At 40.1% G+C, this 19,701-nt stretch overlaps 1 protein-coding gene across 12 annotated transcripts; it reads right to left on the reverse strand.

Annotated features, from left to right (window-relative positions):
- Positions 1 to 508: 508 nt before the first annotated feature.
- Positions 509 to 18,995, reverse strand: nfyal (nuclear transcription factor Y, alpha, like). 12 transcript variants are annotated; one of them, XR_009826837.1, is made up of 11 exons: positions 18,838 to 18,995; positions 9,542 to 9,645; positions 9,287 to 9,373; positions 7,774 to 7,920; positions 7,495 to 7,626; positions 7,300 to 7,402; positions 7,045 to 7,229; positions 5,245 to 5,418; positions 4,998 to 5,108; positions 4,354 to 4,900; positions 509 to 691 (listed from the first exon to the last, which is right to left on the reverse strand). XR_009826837.1 is itself a non-coding variant. In XM_062054233.1 (10 exons), the coding sequence occupies exons 2-10, from the start codon at positions 9,620 to 9,622 to the stop codon at positions 4,835 to 4,837; spliced, it is 1,047 nt and encodes a 348-aa protein (XP_061910217.1). In that variant the 5' UTR covers positions 9,623 to 9,645; positions 18,838 to 18,995; the 3' UTR covers positions 3,591 to 4,834. The 12 variants fall into 12 exon arrangements, 10 of the variants coding, with proteins under 10 accessions (XP_061910217.1, XP_061910213.1, XP_061910216.1 ...); XR_009826838.1 differs by lacking the exon at positions 509 to 691 and adding an exon at positions 2,013 to 2,034; XM_062054233.1 differs by lacking the exon at positions 509 to 691 and having other exon boundaries at positions 3,591 to 4,900; positions 7,063 to 7,211; positions 9,290 to 9,373.
- Positions 18,996 to 19,701: the final 706 nt, after the last annotated feature.

Here is a 19,701-nt window from a genome sequence, read left to right on the forward strand (position 1 = left end):
GATTTAACCCCCAATTTCAACCTTTGATGCTGAGTCTCAAGCAGGGAGTCTAATGGGTCCCATTTTTATAGTCTCAAGGTTGGCAAGTATGAACGAGACAGTCGAGACAGCAAACATTTTTTTTAAATGTCAGCTTTTCGAAGTTGTTTGTACATACCAGCTATTGTTTTAGTCTTGCGGCACAATGTTTTTTTTATTTAAAAAGAAAAAAAAAGTTAAGGTACCAATGATAGTCACACACAAAATGATAGTCACACACACACACTAGGTGTGGTGAAATTATTCTCTGCATTTGACCCATCACCCTTGATCACCCCCTGGAAGGTGAGGGGAGCAGTGAGCAGCAGCGGTGGCCACGCCCGGGAATCATTTTTGGTGATTCAACCCCCAATTCCAACCCTTGATGCTGAGTCTCAAGCACTCTAACCACAAGGCCACTGAGTAGTTGCTTCTGCATAACATAGAAATGTGTGTCAACATTATTATGCTCCAGGCAAAAACATTTTCTACATACATGTCGATTTAGGGCAGCATGGTGGAGCAGGGGTTAGTGCGTCTGCCTCACAATACGAAGGTCCTGGGTTCGATCCTGCGCTCGGGGTCTTTCTGTGTGGAGTTTGCATGTTCTCCCCGTGATTATGTGGGTTCCCTCCGGGTACTCCGGCTTCCTCCCACTTCCAAAGACATGCAACTGGGGATAGATTGGCAACACTAAATTAAGTTAAAGGTAAAGTACCAATGGTAGTCACACACACACTAGGTGTGGCAAAATTATTCTCTGCATTTGACCCATCACCCTTGATCACCCCCTGGGAGGTGAGGGGAGCAGTGAGCAGCAGCGGTACCACACCCGGGAAACATTTTTGGTGATTTAACTCCCAATTCCAACCCTTGATGCTGAGTGCCAAGCAGGGAGGTAACGGGTCAAAATGGTCCCTACTGTGTGAATGTTGTCTGTCTATCTGTGTTGGCCCTGTGATGAGGGGGCGACTTGTCCAGGGTGTACCCCGCCTTCCGCCCGAATGCAGCTGAGATAGGCTCCAGCACCCCCCGCGACCCCGAAAGGGATAAGCGGTAGGAAATGGATGGATAAATGTCGATTTATTCATGGTAGTACTGGTTGTTGTTTATGTAAGTAATGTTTTTATTCATGGTATTAATGTTCAGCGACAGCCCCAAAACATCACTGCTCTCGAGAAGATCTGCATGGAGGAATGGGCCAAAATACCAGCTACTGTGTGTGCAAACCTGGTAAAGACCTATAGTAATCGTTTGACCTCTGTTATTGCCAACAAAGGTTATATTACAAAGTATTGAGTTGAATTTTTGTTATTGACCAAATACTTATTTTCCACCATAATTTACAAATAAATTCTTTAAAAATCCTACAATGTGAATTCCTGGATTTTTTTTTTCACATTCTGTCTCTCACAGTTGAAGTGTACCTATGATGAAAATTACAGACCTCTGTCAGCATTTTAAGTGGGAGAACTTGCACAATTGGTGGCTGACTAAATACTTTTTTGCCCCACTGTATATGTACATTTTACAGCAAAATTCTGGTGACTCATGTGCCACGTTTTACTGTAAAATCTACAGATTTTTTTTTACAGTGCATGTAAAAAATATGGTCATGAGCTTTGGGTTATGACCGAAAGGACAAGATCACGGGTACAAGCGGCCGAAATGAGTTTCCTCCACCGGGTGGCGGGGCTCTCCCTTAGAGATAGGGTGAGAAGCTCTGTCATCCGGGGGGAGCTCAAAGTAAAGCCGCTGCTCCTCCACATCGAGAGGAGCCAGATGAGGTGGTTCGGGCATCTGGTCAGGATGCCACCCGAACGCCTCCCTAGGGAGGTGTTTAGGGCACGTCCGACCGGTAGGAGGCCACGGGGAAGACCCAGGACACGTTGGGAAGACTATGTCTCCCGGCTGGCCTGGGAACGCCTCGGGATCCCACGGGAAGAGCTGGACGAAGTGGCTGGAGAGAGGGAAGTCTGGGCTTCCCTGCTTAGGCTACTGCCCCCGCGACCCGACCTTGGATAAGCAGAAGAAGATGGATGGATGTAAAAAATACTTATGATAATCAAACGCATCGGCAAATTCATAAAATATTCGCGGTCACAAGCAGCCCTCTGATGGTAGCCATAAGTGCGATGTGGCTGAGTTTGACACCTCTGCTATATAGTATACAGTAGTCTGTGTGGGGGGTTAAGTGGAGATGTTGGGGGTGGGGGCTGAGCTTTTGTAAAAAAAATGTATTTAAGTAATTTATTAAAATAAATACATCATAAATGTTCATATAAAATTAGTATGTGCCTTAAAGTTCAAAACTAAGGTTGCTTGAATCAAATTAAGAATGTCTAAAACTACCAACAACAATCATTATCAAAAATACGAAATCGTCCATTTCACCTGGATAGCAAACGCTTCACTCAACACAGACTTCATCACATCATCAAAGGTCACTTCAAGCATTCACACAAAGAACCAACCTTTTGAAACAATTACAAAGTGATGGGAGAACAGTAAGAATATAATACATGGATTTGTGGCAGCATAAGAGAAAGTTATGTGCAAGTCTCATCTCTTTGCTCATAACTGTGGTGCATTCAAGGACACTGGGTTAAAGTTAGAGGTGTCACTAGGTTTTAAAGATAAGAGGAGACATAACTTCCAAGACTATAGGAGATACACTAATAATGATGTAATAATATCAATGACATATTATGATTATTATCTAGTGATGACAAACCTATGTGCATCAGCAAATCTCTACTTTACACTCTGAAGTAAAGGAAAACTTGACATATTCAGGATAATGACAGGTTATGTGATTATTTAAATGTATACAAACACATAATTCGTATTAAATTTTTTTGCTTTTAAAATTTTGAAAAATATTTTTCTTCTATAGGAAATACATTTTTTAAGGGTTTTTATCTTCATGTTAATCTCATCTTTCAAAAGTCACAAACTTAATTACTTTTACATGTGTTTAAAAAAAAATAAAGATTGTTTTAACCAAATCCATGCATTTTTTTAGTGCATATAAACATAACGAGTCTTTGTGTATGGGACGGCGACCATGGGTTCAGAGTGGGATGGATGGCCCTTTAGAAGTCTTATGTGTAAGAGGGCCCATAATTTGGTGCTGTTAAAAGTACCAATGATTGTCACACACACACTAGGTGTGGCGAAATTTGTCCTCTGCATTTGACCCATCCCCTTGTTCACCCCATGAGAGGTGAGGGAAGCAGTGAGCAGCAGCAGTGCCACACCCGGGAAACATTTTTGGTGATTTAACTCCCAATTCCAACCCTTGATGCTGAGTGCCAAGCAGGGAGGTAATGGGTCCCATTTTTATAGTCTTTGGTATGACTCTGCTGGGGTTTGAACTCACAACCTACCGATCTCAGGGCGGACACTCTAACCACTAGGCCACTGAACAGGTCACTGTGCCTGACTACGCTATACTTTTCGAAAGTGAAACAGCTGCTGGTGAAACTTCTTAAATCTTAAAATTAGGCATCTCACACGTTAACTATTTGGGAAACAGGATTTAACACAAAAACAATTGAATTATTCAGGTATTCAACAATTACTGATTTTATATGTACATATAAAAAAATGCATTTTTAAGTGGGTAAAATAAAAAAACAATGAAACACACGGTTGACACACCAATGAGGTATTATTGCCTACACCTGCCTGGCCAAAAAGGTCACCACCTGTATCGAACCAAAATAGGGAAACCCACCTGTCATCTAGTGGATGGGTTAAATGCAGATACTAATTTGATATTCAATTGTATATGTTAGAAATAAAGTTAAATTGTTCTTCTTTCTTTATTTGTTAAACAACTATGTTGAAATACACACCCTGTGATCGTGAAAAAGATCAAATAGTTGCATCAAGCATGAGACGGCCTCTAGGTAGGAGATTGCTGAAATTACTCAAATCAGGTAAAGAACTGTCGAATAGATTGAAAAGTGGAAGGATTATAGGGAAACGTTGTGCAGGGGACCCAATATCCCATCAATACTAGATCATGAAAAAAGATGAAGGCAACTTTGAACAGGAATGTGACGAAAAATGAACGTAACTTTGTTGTGACGTTCCAGAAGCTTGTGGAAACAATGCCGTAACCAAAACTCTGAATTTCCCCCCGGGGATTAATAAAGTATTTCTGATTAAAATACTACAGTGTGAGACATTTCTTTTGGCCAAGCAGTATATTTAAATAGAACAATTTCCCCTACAACAATGACATTGTATAAAAACGTGTTCCAAAAAGTGGGTAAATTGGATAAGTACACTGGGGGAGAAAAAACATTACTATACAAATATTCTCACCACAGTATCACACGTCAAATCTTTTGCTTGGTTGATGCAAGGTCGTTCCACACTGAACATGGGTGGAAAAAAAAAGTAAAAGTACAGAATATTACATAAATGATATGATACAAATGCAACATCAATGTTAATTTGTGTCTCTGACAAAACAGGCTGTAGCATTTACATTTATCCTGTTATTGAATAGACAAGATGGGAGTTTGACTTCACTCAATTCTGTGTGAAAGGTCCCATTTCAACAATAACCTGTGTCCACATTAAAATAAATAGCTGGTCCTCAGTGTTTGACCAGAGGAGGTTGGAAGCATTTCTCAATCTTAGGCAAAAGGACTTGACATTTCCATAAAAGGGGTTGCTGGCCTGCTGCCTGGAAGACCAAAATATGTGAAGAGACACAAGTAAAGAAGATATGGCAGATGGGATGAAGCGACCCAGGCAGTGCAGAGGTCACACAAAGAAGTGATGATGTTGGTCAGAGATGCTATGAGACTCGGATCATCTGAGCCACCGTCTCGTCAGCGGCTGCCTGCGCCGCTTCCTGCTGTTGCTGTGAGAGAGAAAATTGGTTATTTATATCACAACGTAAAAATAGAAATGGGTTCATCCAAGTTCTTTGATGGATAAAATATTTAACGCGTCAATACCTGCGCCAGTGCCAAAGCCATTTCTTCTTTTTCCTTGGGTGAAAAGAAACGTCCACCATCTCCTCGCTTACGCTGCATAGCATGACGGTGGCGAGACTCGTGGAGGTATTTCTAAAATAGAGAATAAGGGTCATCTGGATTATTTTCCATGGATTGACTACATCTGGGGAAGCATCGGTGACCATTACGTTATTAATGCCCATACTCTTCTGACTGTTTATAGTCTGGCATTATGAGCCTTACATACCCTCCTTTCTTTGGGGATTTTGCCCTCAGCCTCCAGCTTGGCTCGGGCCTGTCTTCGCTTCAGGATACGATGGTACTGCTTGGCGTTTACATACAGGGGCTCCTCTTCAAGCATCTCAGCTCCTGGTAGGGGTATACGTTGCATTGTGGGAACTCCACCACCTCCTGGAACCATCTGATTTGGAACCCAAACATACACACCGTGCTTAGAACCATTGCCAAGGTGGGGGGCATCACAATTGTGGAACTGACTAAAAAGTAGTAAGCATTAGTATTTGTTTCCCTTATGTGCTTATATAGACGCGCTGAATCCAACATATGCCTTTTGGTTGTTTAGATCGAAATGTTAATAACTTACAAGTATTCTGGACATTTGACACTTAAACTAAATTAATAATTATGGCCATTGTTTGTAATTCTGTTAAATAATGTAGAAAATGCTGCAGCACTCAGTCTTCGGTCTTAAATGACAACTGTGGTTTAGACAGGTTTTCTATTTAGAGGTTAGATCCAGTGATTTGCACTAATGAGGGATGTAATTATATTAAATTTTCATATCACCGTTATTATTATCACGGTATTGTCGAATGTGCTCAAAATGTACTTATACACCCACACTTAAATATTTAAAAATTATTTGTTAAAATTATACAATACACAATATACTTTCCTCTGCCAAAAAAAAACATTAAATCGTTTTTTTGGCTTCTTAAGAGCCATATTATTGTTATTTGAGTGTTACACTATGTTTATTTTCTTTCATTTTAATTTCTTAAGGATTTAGAGTGTTTCTGAATGATACAGGCAAAACCGGGGTAGCGCGATTTCCTTTTGGTTTATGTGACGTCACGTGGGTTTGCTCCCTATTGTAAAATTTGTATGGTTCTTCACGTCTACTTTGTCACTCTATAGGACAGCACAGCCTGTAGGTTCAATGTTTACAATTGAATAGTTTAGCTGCTCAGACAGCAATGTGTTTATAAAAGATTGGATATCACGTTTGTAATGGGTTAAAACAATGTGTTTTGTATTCATGCTAGCATTTAAGGTAGCAAGTGATTAGTGTGCCAGCAGCTTCTCCAGAATATGAGCAATATGACCTTTTTTCAAAATGAGGTAATCAATTCCAATTTTACGCTAATTAAAACTGTCTGGAATTTTACCGAGGTTTATCAATAATACCGTTAATGTTACATCCGTGGTACTTAACATTTACATTTTTGAAAGCTGGTTTATTTCAGTAACGGTAATTCAATTAAAAGATTCCACTCTTTATTCTCTATTCCTTAGATTCAATACACAAAGTAAAATGTTCACAAATGTATTTCCTAAATTCTTAATAATTTTAATGATTATAGTTTACAACTAATACAATCTCCAAAATTGGTATCTCATCAAATTTGGAAAATTATTTTAAGGTTCAATATCGTAAACTACTAGTTCAAACACTAAATCCGAAAAAAGCCTTTAATTGATATCTTTGTCTTACTTGAACTCCTGAAATTAAATCATCTTTGCTTGGTATTCTAAATCATTAATTAAAACTAGAAATGTAGTTTCCGACAACCCTAATGTATGTCACCTTTCACTTTCTCGTGTATTCAAACACATGCAGTTGCTTTTATATTGAAACTATTGTACTATAAAATTGAAGTGTCCAAGTGTGACAAAACTGCTTAAACAACTACAATTAAACTAACAGAAAGAATACCATATTTAACACTGTTTGAAGCTCTGTGACCACATCCACACCTCATAAAAGGAATATGTGAGGGGAAAAATGCAATAAGATGTTGGGTACCTCTACACCGGGTCTTACCATGACCATTCCACCTGCATTGACCATGTTGCCAGAGACGGGCAGGGTGACGGTCACAGTGCCTTGGCTGTTTGTTGTGTTGGTGTTGGCACCGCCTGCCTGTACAATCTGGGCACCTGCCAAGCTAGCGGCTGGAATTGTGATCATTCCTGACAAGTACGGATCCTCTTTAAAATGACAATTCAACAGCATTCCTGTTATGAAGGCAAAGGAAAATGAAGGAAAAGTGTAGTGTACCCTGCTGCAGGACGGTACCGTCTGCATTGACGGGCTGGTAGACAATCGTCTGTCCATCAGCTGTCTGTGCAACCTGCTGGCCCTGAACACTGATCTGCTGACCCTGTGGAACCAGAGGCAAAGGCAAAATACACGCAGGAATGACTTTATAAAAAACAACTAAGACTTTAACCGCTGCTGGCCACCAATTAATACCTGGTTCTGTCCAGCTGTGATGGCTGTCTGGGGTTGCTGGATGATGATCTGCTGGGGCTGACCCTGCTGGCCCTGAAGTTGCAGAGTCTGACCACCTTGCAACTGGATCTGACCTGGCTGCACCAGCTGGATCTACACAATGACATCCATAAACTGCATTATAATCAAAACAACTTTTTTTCTCAAATCAAATAATATGTTAAAAAACATGTCACCTAAAACAACAACCATACCTCATAATCAACATTCTTAATCTACGAAGACAGACTCATCCCTAACCTGTTGTAGTCCCTGAGCTCCAGACACAGGAACCTGCATAATGGTTTGACCCTGGCCCCCTGACATGGCCTGCACCATGATGGGTTGTCCGGATGACGTGATGAGCTGCCCACCACTGACCTGCACCATCAGAGGTTGTCCTTGAACCTACAGAGAAGGACAACTGTCATACCAGCACAAAACGTTTTGTACTTTGACATGCAACAATGCTTGCATGTCCAAGAATGAACTTCTCTGCACACATGTTTGGTCACATGACTGAGTGCTTGATCATAACAAATATTCTGAACAAATGAGTGACAATGATAATTTGGAAATAAATTACTGAGAATAAATGTTTTCCCCTCAAAGCCAAAAGAAAAAAAAAACAATAATGTCAAAGGTGGAGGGGAAAATGTCACTTTAAAATGTGAAATTAAAGTACTTCACCTTTCAAGTGTTGATTACACAAACATGTCCTACCAGAGTCTAGACATTATTGCACCAAACAACATAGAATAATTGCAGAGTCTAAATATGGGTTATATTAGAAACAACATACAAAATAGGATTTGTAGGTCAGTCAGTCCTTGTATTTTGGACAAATAAAAAAAAGTATAATACCATAATCATAACAAATTCACTTGTTTCTAATATTGATGTTTCTGAACCCAAAGGTTAGTGTGAACTTCAATCAATATGATAAATGATTTCACCAAAAGCTCTTAGCTTGAATTGTATCATTATTCAGGATGACACCCAGTGATTAGTCCCAGGCGTCAAAACCGATGGCAGCATCCTTACAAGCTTGGCCAATGGCCATTCAAAAACTTAAAAGTACATTTCCTGAAAATAAATAATGTTTGTTGGCCTGTCAAAATGCATTTTCAGTCAGATAATAGCTAAAGTTACATTTATTGCTGTAACTCTGTGCACCTTTAGCCGGTAATAATTAGTGTACATCATTGGGAGGTACGACCACATCGACGCTAGCATCTAGTGTGACATATACTGTACATGCTTTTTTGCATAACTGAGCGGAAGAGAAGCGAGTCTCTGGTATGAAACATCATCTTTGGCTTTCACATAGGCAGTATTTAATCTCTGTTATGGCTAAATAAAATTGCCAGATTGGCTTGGCTCTCACATCACATGTCGGTTATGGGGGCTAAAGATGATCTATCACAGGTCAGGTTGAGAGTGAAACCATTGCCATTGATTTTGCTTACACGCAGTCAAGATAATGACATCAAGCTACCACATGTGATACTGGTTCATTCAGCAATGAATGAATTTTGTACTCCAACAAATGTTCACAATGACAGCACAAGCGGAACTACGAAGACTGGCTGTGCTGAGTGAGCAACATGCAGTTCAGACAGCTAAAAGACATGCTGGGGACGAGAGGATGAGCCAAACAGCACAGATATGGTACATAAAAATGAAACAAATTAGCCTCCCTGCTTGTAGCATGCAAATGCATATCGGCTTACAACATGGTCATGACACCGACACAGGGCGGCAAAGACACCACTACCTGGAGTGTCTGCACCTGCTGGCCTGAGGCCGTCACCACTGGTGCTTCTGTTTGCAGCTGCACAGCTGTCACTGTGCCCTGTGTCTGCAGTTGAGGCAGGATAATGAAATCTTAGAAAACGTTGATCTCGGATCCGCTGTAATGTTGTCATGTTTGGGTAGCTTCACAAAAGAATGGTTAATTGCCAAGCACTGTTACACACAGGTAGTACATAGGTAGTCACAGCCAAGAGATAAGTTAACCTGAGCTCACCTGTTGTTGGATCTGTCCATTGGTTGTTTGTACTACAATCTGCTCTCCTGTAGCTGTAGTGGCAGCGGTGTACTGCTCCATAGCTGCTTATCCAACACTCCGCTCTGGAACATACATTTTGCAAAAATAGATCCATTGGCGCTATGGAGTTTGAACCAAATGGCTCCAGCTCTTCTTCGCGACCCCAAAAGGGACAAGCGGTAGAAAATTATGGATGCATTTGTTTACGGTTAGCTTTGAACTATTGTCTAGTGATGGTTGAAATGAATAGATGAGCACCATTAGCTTATCAAAACATTGTTAAGTGGTTATTAATGCACATATGTCAATTATTGTCAATATGTGGCATTATATCCCTTATTATTAATCTACATGTACCGTTACTTTGTCGCATTATTGTTTATTTATTTATTATTGTTTAAAGGCAGTTCCTCCACTGGATCCCAGTTCATTTAAAATGGTTATTGTTTGTTTTTATATATTTTAATGGATCAGCTCTTCAGTATCTGTCTGATCTCTTACAATTCTACACCTCCACAAGTTCTGTAATGTCTGCTGGTCAAGTCTTCTTCGTCGTCCCAAAGTCCAAAAGAACAGATTAAAACCTAGAGGGGATCGAGTCTTCTCAACTGTAGTTACGAAGATCAAAAATTATTTCCCTCTAAAGATTAAGACGTCCCAAATATAACTACTTTCCCATTGCATTACAACATATTTCTATTCCTTGGCTTTTAAACAAGCATGAAAGTTGCACTCTCTGTCTTTTGTTTCTTTTATGCAGGGATGTGCCAAAAAGTGTGTGATCGCCATTGTATCGCCAATCACAAACACCGACCCCCTCTGGCTGACACTATATTTATTTAGCATCTAGCAGCTAATTATGTGTCGCTTCCCTATGCTAATAATAATCAGCTTCATTACAGAAAATTCAGTTCACATTAAACATTGTCTTTTTTTGTAACGTGAACGACTAACTAAAAAGACCTGATTTTACAAACAAAAAAAAGAATTAGGCTTGATACCCTGCCAAATCTGGCCAGCCACATCCTTTTATGTGGCCCATAAAAGCCTGGTAGTATTGTGCTTCAATAAAACACTTCATATTTCTTACTAAATGTATTCATTCTATCAATTTTGACAAAAAAAAATGCATGTACAATTACATGTATTTTAACTTTAATAGTATCTGATCATGCAACAAACACATTAACATATATTCCAAACATTTTTTTTGTTAAAATAAAAATAAATACTTAAAAGGCCTGCTTGTCAACCTGACTTATGATTTTAAAAACAAAATATCCATCAATTTGTTTGTAAATAATATCAAAACCATAGGCAATTGTCTAATAATATAATGATGAGGGGATCATATATTAATATTTTTATATATTTACTGTTACAAGTGATCCTCTGAGTGCAGCCTTAAAGGAGTAATATTATATACGTTTTAAAACATTTCCTTGAGTTCTACATAACATGTAATGGTGGCTTTTTGTTCAAAATTTAGCATAGATTATGTTTTACAGACCATCTGCAAGCAGCTTTCTCACCGTCGCATCAGGATGCACCGTTTTGTGAGGGGTCTTACTATGTGCCTCCGCTTTGACCGTGTCTTTTCCCCGCCAGCCATGTTGTAGTTTTTAGCGCTTCCATATCGAGTCTACTGACAGACTAAGTTTGATCTATACGCTGATTTGTATTAGAAATGGCAACAGCGGAGGATACATGTGCATGTACGAGTCAGTCTGCCTCACAACAAGAGGATAGCGAAAAAGCAGGAGCTTGTTGACTACAGTGTTGGACTCGCACACTTTACAAAGTCATTTCTACCATACAAGGTGATATCCACTGACGTCACAATTGGGGAAAACGTCCCTATTGGGGCAAACTCTGAATGGCTTGTTTGGAGGAATTAGACTTAGACAAAATAGACACAGCCCTGTCATAAATCATCAGCCTTTTTTTTTTTTTTTTACATTTTTGTCGTTTTAATGTTATTTATTGTGTCAAGGGACAGTTTGAAAACAGCCCAAACTGGCCCCGGGCCACACTTTTAAAACCCTTTTAGCTCATTTTCGTATTCGTAGGTTTAGCGGACACATTTTTGAAATAACCCGGGGCAGTGAGTCATTATTTAGCGGAGGTCAACATGTATAGTCTTGAATCATAATCTATTAGACCAGACCTGGGCATTCTGCGGCCCGCGGGCCGCATCCGGCCCTTTGTACGTCCCTGTCCGGCCCGCGTGAGGCCAATTATAAATTACAAAATAAATTTTAAAAAGTATCTATTTCGAGTGTGCAATACAACGGTGCTGCTTTTGTTTTGAAAAGCGTTATTTGTATTACTTCCGTGCGGACGTATGCTCGTGCGCGCAGCGGCAATCACAAATACAAAATACATTTTAAAAAAACATCGTGCGTGCAATACAACTGTGCTGCTTTTATTTTGAAAAGTGTTATATGTGCGTATGTCCTGTGAGGGAAGGCGCACAGCGACAAGTGATGCCCGGTTATCCCCGAGACGCTAAAAAGAAAAAAGTTGATGACGAATGGATGTTTTAAAAAAGACATGGACTGCCAAGTAAAGGTAAAGCCGTGTGCTTATTTGTGGTACACACGTTATTTTTTTATTTATTATTTTTCTTTAAAGAATATAGTGTAACGACCTGCTGAAGTAGATGTTGTCTTCTTGAGTTGCGTAAATGAGAAGTGAGGAGACGTGCGTGTGGAAGGAACGAGATATGTTGAGCTGTGTTAGTATAGCTTGCTCAATAAAAGTTTCAAAAGAGCGTCAGACTTCGTGTGCACTTCTTCTGGACGCTACAAATGGTGTCAGAAGTAAAACTTTGCGCATACTGCACTGTTTGTGTGCTACGTCATCGGGAGGTACGTGCCACGTGAGGAGCTCGCCGCAAAGAGTGAGAGAGAGAGAGAGAGAGAGAGAGAGAGAGAGAGAGAGAGAGAGAGAGAGAGAGAGAGAGAGAGAGAGAGAGAGAGAGAGAGAGAGAGAGAGAGAGAGAGAGAGAGCGTTTACAGGTGCAGCCACGCTGCTTGCCACGGGGGTAATTCCGCCCTCAATGAAGACTCCCAGGTTTGATGGCAAGGCGAACTGGGAGGCATTTCATCCCACTTGTGACATCAATTGTAGCGTCCAGAAGAAGTGCACACCAAGTCTGACGCTCTTTTTAAACTTTTATTGAGCATGCTATACTAACACAGCTCAACTTATCTCGTTCTTTCCAAAAGGAAAACCAATCCTCACTCCTCATTTCCGCAACAGCAACGCTTCTTCCTTCTTCGCCAATCACCTTACAGGCGTGCTACGTTCACAACAAAGACGATGCAGGATGAAGTGACAGAAATTGAAATTTTTGTATTGTAATATACATCAGGAAGTGTTGTGTAAGAAAGTGTTAAAAATAAAACCACCAAAAGCCATCTGCTTTTGTATAAAGATAAGTTAGGTTAAATGAAAATATTATTATTATCTATCTTACGGTATATCAAAAATAATTTGAGCAAAATTTAATTGAAATATTGTCGGTGTGGCCCTCCAGCAGTGCTCGGGTTGCTCATGCGGCCCCCGGTAAAAATTAATTGCCCACCCCTGCCCTAACATGTAGAGTCTTGTACGATAATCTATTAGACTGCGGTATTATTGTTTAATGGTAAACTGTCAATATGTGGTGTTATTTTCCATTTTTCACAAATTGTGAACACGTATTTGTTGGCTGGCATGGCTTCAAGATTGTTTCCATAAGTATGTCTGCCATGCCTCCGTGGTTTGATTTCAAATGTACCTTTTATATGCAGATCCCAAATACACAAAACCAAGTACCAATAGGCAAGTTGAGATGGTTTGGCATAATGGGGCCTCTTTAACTTTGGCCCACACTATGAACAAGTATGACACACCCCTGTCATAAAGCATCTTTTTTTTTTTTTGTCGTTTTAAAAAGGTATTTATTGTGTCACGGGACAATTTGAAAACAGCCCAAACTGGCCCCGGCCCACACTTTTAAAACCCTTTTAGCTCATTTTCGTCTTTGTAGGTTTAGCAGACACATTTTTTAAATAACCCGGGACAATGAGTCATTATTTAGCGGAGGTTATAGTCTTGTATAGTAATCCATTAGACTGCGGTATTATTGTTTAATGGTAAACTGTCAATATGTGGTGTTATTTTTCACAAATTGTGAACACGTATTTGTTGACTTGCTTTGAGAGCTGGCATGGCTTCAAGATTGTTTCCATAAGTATGTTTGCCATGCCTCCATGGTTTGATTTCAAATTTACCTTTTATATGCAGATCCCAAATACACAAATCCAAGTACCAATAGACAAGAAGAGATGGTTTGGCATAATGGGGCCTCTTTAACTTTGGCTCACACTACGAACAAGTATGACACCCCTGTCATAAATCATCTTTTTTATTTTGTTTTATTTACATTTTTGACTTGCTTTGCGAGCTCGCATGGCTTCAAGATTGTTTCCATAAGTATGTCTGCCATGCCTCCATGGCTTGATTTCAAATGTAAAGGACCTATGCAGATCCCAAATACACAAAACTAAGTACCAATAGTACCATGACCTATGGTCATAAGCTTTGGGTTATGACCGAAAGGACAAGATCACGGGTACAAGCGGCCGAAATGAGCTTCCTCCGCTGGGTGGCGGGGCTCTCCCTTAGAGATAGGGTGAGAAGCTCTGTCATCCGGAAGGAGCTCAAACTAAAGCCGCTGCTCCTCCACATCGAGAGGAGCCAGATGAGGTGGTTCGGGCATCTGGTCAGGATGCCACCCGAACGCCTCCCTAGGGAGGTGTTTCGGGCACGGCCACGGGGAAGACCCAGGACACGTTGGGAAGACTATGTCTCCCGGCTGGCCTGGGAACGCCTCGGGATCCCCCGGGAGGAGCTGGACGAAGTGGCTGGGGAAAGGGAAGTCTGGGCTTCCCTACTTAGGCTGCTGCCCCCGCGACCCAACCTCGGATAAGCGGAAGTAGATGGATGGAAGTACCAATAGACAACAAAAGTTGGTTTGGCATAATGGGGCCTCTTTAACTTTGGCCCACACTATTTATGACACCCCACATTTTCGTCTTCGTAGGTTTAGCGGACACATTTTTTAAATAACCCGGGGCAGTGAGTCATTATTTAGCGGAGGTTAACATGTAGATCCATCCATTCATTTTCTACCGCTTGTCCCTTCTGGGGTAGCGGGGGGCGCTGGAGCCTATCTCAGCTGCATTCGGGCGGAAGGCAGGGTACACCCTAGACAAGTCGCCACCTCATCGCAGGGCCAACACAGATAGACAGACAACATTCACACACTAGGGCCAATTTAGTGTTGCCAATCAACCTATCCATGTTTTTGGAGGTGGGAGGAAGCCGGAGTACCCGGACGGAACCCACGCAGTCACGGAGAGAACATGCAAACTCCACACAGAAAGATCCAGAGCCCGGGATTGAGCTCAGGACCACTCAGGACCTTCGTATTGTGAGGCACATGCACTAACCCCTGTACCACCATGATGCCCTAACATGTAGAGTCTTGTACCAAAATCCATTAGACTGCGGTATTATTGTTTAATAGGAAACTGTCAATATGTGGTGTTATTTTCCATTTTTCACAAATAGTGAACAAGTATTTGTTGGCTGGCATGGCTTCAAGGTTGTTTCCATAAGTATGTCTGCCATGCTATCCATACACTTGGGTAAAACAGAATCCATCCTGTTTGGGTCCCACATCAACCTCAAGAAAGTCAATGACTTCACCATAAAAGTGGGTGACATTGTTATCACCAGGAAAGATGAGGTCACCTACCTAGGTTCCATTCTAGAGGCTAACCTTTCCTGTGATAAAATGGCAACCAAGGTAATCAAAAAGGTTAACCAACAAACGAGATTTCTCTACAGAATCTCCTCTCTGGTCAACAAAAGCACCTTGAGGATTCTGGCGGGAACTCTCGTTCAACCCTTTTTCGATTACGCATGCACCTCCTGGTACCCTAGCACCTCCAAAACCCTCAAATCTAAACTCCAAACATCTCAGAACAAGCTAGTCAGGTTACTGCTAGACCTCCACCCCAGATCCCACCTACTCCTACCCACTTCTCTAAAGTGGGCTGGCTCAAGGTGGAGGACAGAGTTAGTTTAGTTTATTTAGTTTATTAAGGATCCCCATTAGTCTACACCGCAGTGGAGACTATTCTTCCTGGGGTCCAGGCAAAAAACATCACACAATCACAAAACAAAAGATTAAAATGCAGTACAACATGATCAAATAATAAAATGTTGTAATACAAAAATAGCAACAACAAAGAACCAAAAAAATAATAATAACTTTGAGTTTACATAATATTGTTCATACCAAAGATAAAAAGAGCAATATAAAAATAGATATATATATTTTTTTGCAAAAAATAAATAAAACAAAGAACCAATGGCCTAAAATATATACATTAGTGTACCAAAGACAAACAGTAAGTGACGAAAAAAGTTCCATCCACCATTTTCTACTGCTTGTCCCATAATCAATAAAATAGTCAATAAAAACAGTCATGACATTAGGTACAATCTAGAATAATCTCTTTCCGCAATACTTCTCCTCTTAGTCTATTCTTAAAACCCACTCTGCTGGTGATTGATACCAGATATTGTGGAAGTCGATTCCAGTAAGTGATTGCCCTATACATTACAGTCTTTTTCAAAACATCACTTTTGGGTTTAAGACGGGTGAAAGCACCTCTTAGGGCTAACCTGGTACCATAGTTGTGACTTTCACTAGCAAGCAACAGCTGAGAATACAGATATGAAGGTTTATGGTATGTATAGATTGTTTTTAAAAATAGAATCAAACTACACGCTACTCTTTCACCAACTCTCATCCATGACAATTCATTATGCATGATCTCAACGCTGGTCCTAAATGAGTAATGGAGAGCGAGTCTGGCAGCTCTGTTTTGGGTAAGCTGGATTTTATTGAGTTCTTGTTTAGATGCATTACACCAGATTGCTGGGCAGTAGTCAATATGTGACAATACAAGGGATTGTATAACTTGTTTCGTAGTTGTGTTACTTAAAAAATAGGCACTTCTTCTTATGATTGAGATGCTTCTGCTCATTTTTGTTACTATGTTATTAATGTGAGTGGCCCAAGATAGTCTTTCATCTTTTGTAACTCCCAGCAACCTGGCTTCTTTAACTTGTTCAATATGAACTCCGTTCAAAGAAACATTCAATATGCGTTCTTTTCTATGAGCATGTTTTGAGCAAATAACAAGACATTTTGTTTTGGAAATATTAAGTTTCATCTTATTTTCTGTAACCCATTTAGAAATCTGCATAACCTTGTCTTGTAGTATACTGCTCAGGTCTGTGCAATTATCAGCATAAGCATATATTGTTGTGTCATCTGCGTAAATTGCACAGCAACCATTCTTTAAAATACATGACATATCATTTACAAATAGTTAAACAACTAGCACTGAGCCTAGTCTATAAAATCCGCTACACCTCCCTGATACCGAAGTACATGTCAAACTACTTCCTTAATCTAAATGACCGCCATAACCACAACACCAGGGGGAGCTCCACTAACCACGTTAAATCCAAATTCCGAACAAAGGTCTTAACTCATTCTCTTTCTATGCCACATCAATGTGGAATGCGCTCCCAACAGGTACAAAAGAAAGGGCATCTCTATCCTCCTTCAAAACTGCAATAAAAGTTCACCTCCAGGCAGCTACAACCCTAAACTAACGCCCTCCCCGGATTGCTAACAATCAAATGTAAACAATCAAATGCAGATACTTTTTCTTATGCCTTCTGATCTCTCTCTCTCTCTCTCTTTCTCTCTCTATGTCCACTACTTGATGTCCATATCCTAACCCCCCCTCCACACCCCTGATTGTAAATAATGTAAATAATTAGTTGTGATTATCTTGTGTGATGACTGTATTATGATGATAGTATATATGATAGTATATATCTGTATCATGAATCAATTTAAGTGGACCCCGACTTAAACAAGTTGAAAAACTTATTCGGGTGTTACCATTTAGTGGTCAATTGTACGGAATATGTACTTCACTGTGCAACCTACTAATAAAAGTCTCAATCAATCAATCAATGCCTCCATGGTTTGATTTCAAATTTACCTTTTATATGCAGATCCCAAATACACAAATCCAAGTACCAATAGACAAGGAGAGTCGGTTTGGCAAAACGGGGCCTCTTTAACTTTGGCCCACACTATAAAATGGGTTATACTTGTATAGCGCTTTTCTACCTTCAAGGTACTCAAAGCGCTTTGACAGTATTTCCACATTCACCCATTCACACACACATTCACACACTGATGGCGGGAGCTGCCATGCAAGGCGCTAACCAGCAGCCATCAGGAGCAAGGGTGAAGTGTCTTGCTCAAGGACACAACGGACGTGACTAGGTTGGTAGAAGGTGGGAATCGAACCAGGAACCCTCCGATTGCTGGCACGGCCACTCTACCAACTTCGCCACACCGTCCCTATGAACTATGAATTATGACACCCCTGTCATAAATCATCTTTTTTTTTGTCGTTTTAATAAGGTATTTATTGTTTCACGGGACAATTTGAAAACAGCCCAAACTGGCCCCGGTCCACACTTTTAAAACCCTTTTAGCTCATGTTCGTCTTCGTAGGTTTAGCGGACACATTGTTGATATCACCCGGGGCAGTGAATCATTATTTAGCGGAGGTCAACATGTATAGTCTTGTACCATAATCTATTAGAGTGTAGTATTATTGTTTAATGGTAGACTGTCAATATTTGGTGTTATTTCCCCTTTTGCACAAATTGTGAACACGTATTCGTCGACTTGCTTTGAGAGCTAGCATGGCTTCAGGGCGCTAAAGCGAAATAAAACGCCAATAGTACAAATGAATAAATGAACGAATGAATGTTCTCCAGGAGTGCATAGTTTAATTTCCAGTGGTTAGTAAAACTTGGTTAGAACCCGTTGAAGGTTGATACGTGTAAGTATTGTGAATCGTCCCTTTGTCTGAGCTTTGACGTGCTAGCTAAGCAGCTAGCTAGCTAGATGTTAGCTCGAAGAGGCGACCATCATGTTCCCTGCAACAACCACGGCCAACGTCAATGTATCCACGGGCTAAATGCGTGGCGACAACCGGCGGTCGAAAACGCTGCCGTTCGATTTCGTGCACTTAGCGGGGTTAGTAATTTGGTTGGTCCGCGGCAAACCAATCCGTGTTGACAACTACCGATGCCTTCAATCGCGTCTGCCTTACCGTGTAGTCGCTGTCCGGTTCCCCTCTGATTGGCTCCAGTACAGCTCACTAAAGCCCAATCAACAACAGTGAGCGAACAAAATGGCGCAAATGAGACAACTGCGCTTGGGGAGGAGGTGCTCGGCTCAGCAGCTCCGTCACTAATGATGAGCAGTGTTGCAAAGTAGACTAGACCTCCTTTTTTATTGTCATTTAAATTTGAACTTTTCAGTACAGATGAGAACGACATTTCGATGCATTAGCTCATGGTAGTGCAGGATAAAAAAGCAATAAGGTGCATATATAAATAAATAAATAGATTACTGTACAGATAAATATATTGCACTTTTTCATATGCATCCACGATTATGGATGTATGTTATATTGACTTTTTTATTCCAGCGAGTTCATCCATTTTGGGGGGAGTTGAGATGATTGATTGATTGATTGAAACTTTTATTAGTAGATTGCACAGTGAAGTACATATTCCGTACAATTGACCACTAAATGGTAACACCCGAATAAGTTTTTCAACTTGTTTAAGTCGGGTCCACTTAAATTGATTCATGATACAGATATATTTTTATTTATCTCTGGCTTAGTCACAGATGACCATGCTAATTTACGCTCTTGGGTCAGACATTATATATATATATATATATATATATATATATATATATATATATATATATATATATATATATATATATATATATATATATATATATATATATATATATATATATATATATATATATATATATATATATAACTTTTTATATATATATATATATATATAAAACTTTTTTTCTTCTTTTTTTTGTAATGGCCACTTTAATTATTAATAGTTTATTGTTTTTATTTAAATAGTTTTGTCATCCTATT

Source organism: Entelurus aequoreus, linkage group LG07, assembly GCF_033978785.1.
Source record: "Entelurus aequoreus isolate RoL-2023_Sb linkage group LG07, RoL_Eaeq_v1.1, whole genome shotgun sequence".
NCBI classification, from domain to species: Eukaryota; Metazoa; Chordata; class Actinopteri; order Syngnathiformes; family Syngnathidae; genus Entelurus; species Entelurus aequoreus.

What these genes read in the sequence shown, in the direction of transcription:
- nfyal (XM_062054227.1), bottom strand. Translation starts at nt 9,622, where the DNA reads ATGGAGCAGTACACCGCTGCCACTACAGCTACAGGAGAGCAGATTGTA. An exon ending in ATGGACAGATCCAACAACAG is followed by an intron (nt 9,374 to 9,541) that starts GTGAGCTCAGGT and finishes CCTCAACTGCAG; the next exon opens with ACACAGGGCACAGTGACAGC. An exon ending in AAATCCCCAAAGAAAGGAGG is followed by an intron (nt 5,109 to 5,244) that starts GTATGTAAGGCT and finishes TCTCTATTTTAG; the next exon opens with AAATACCTCCACGAGTCTCG.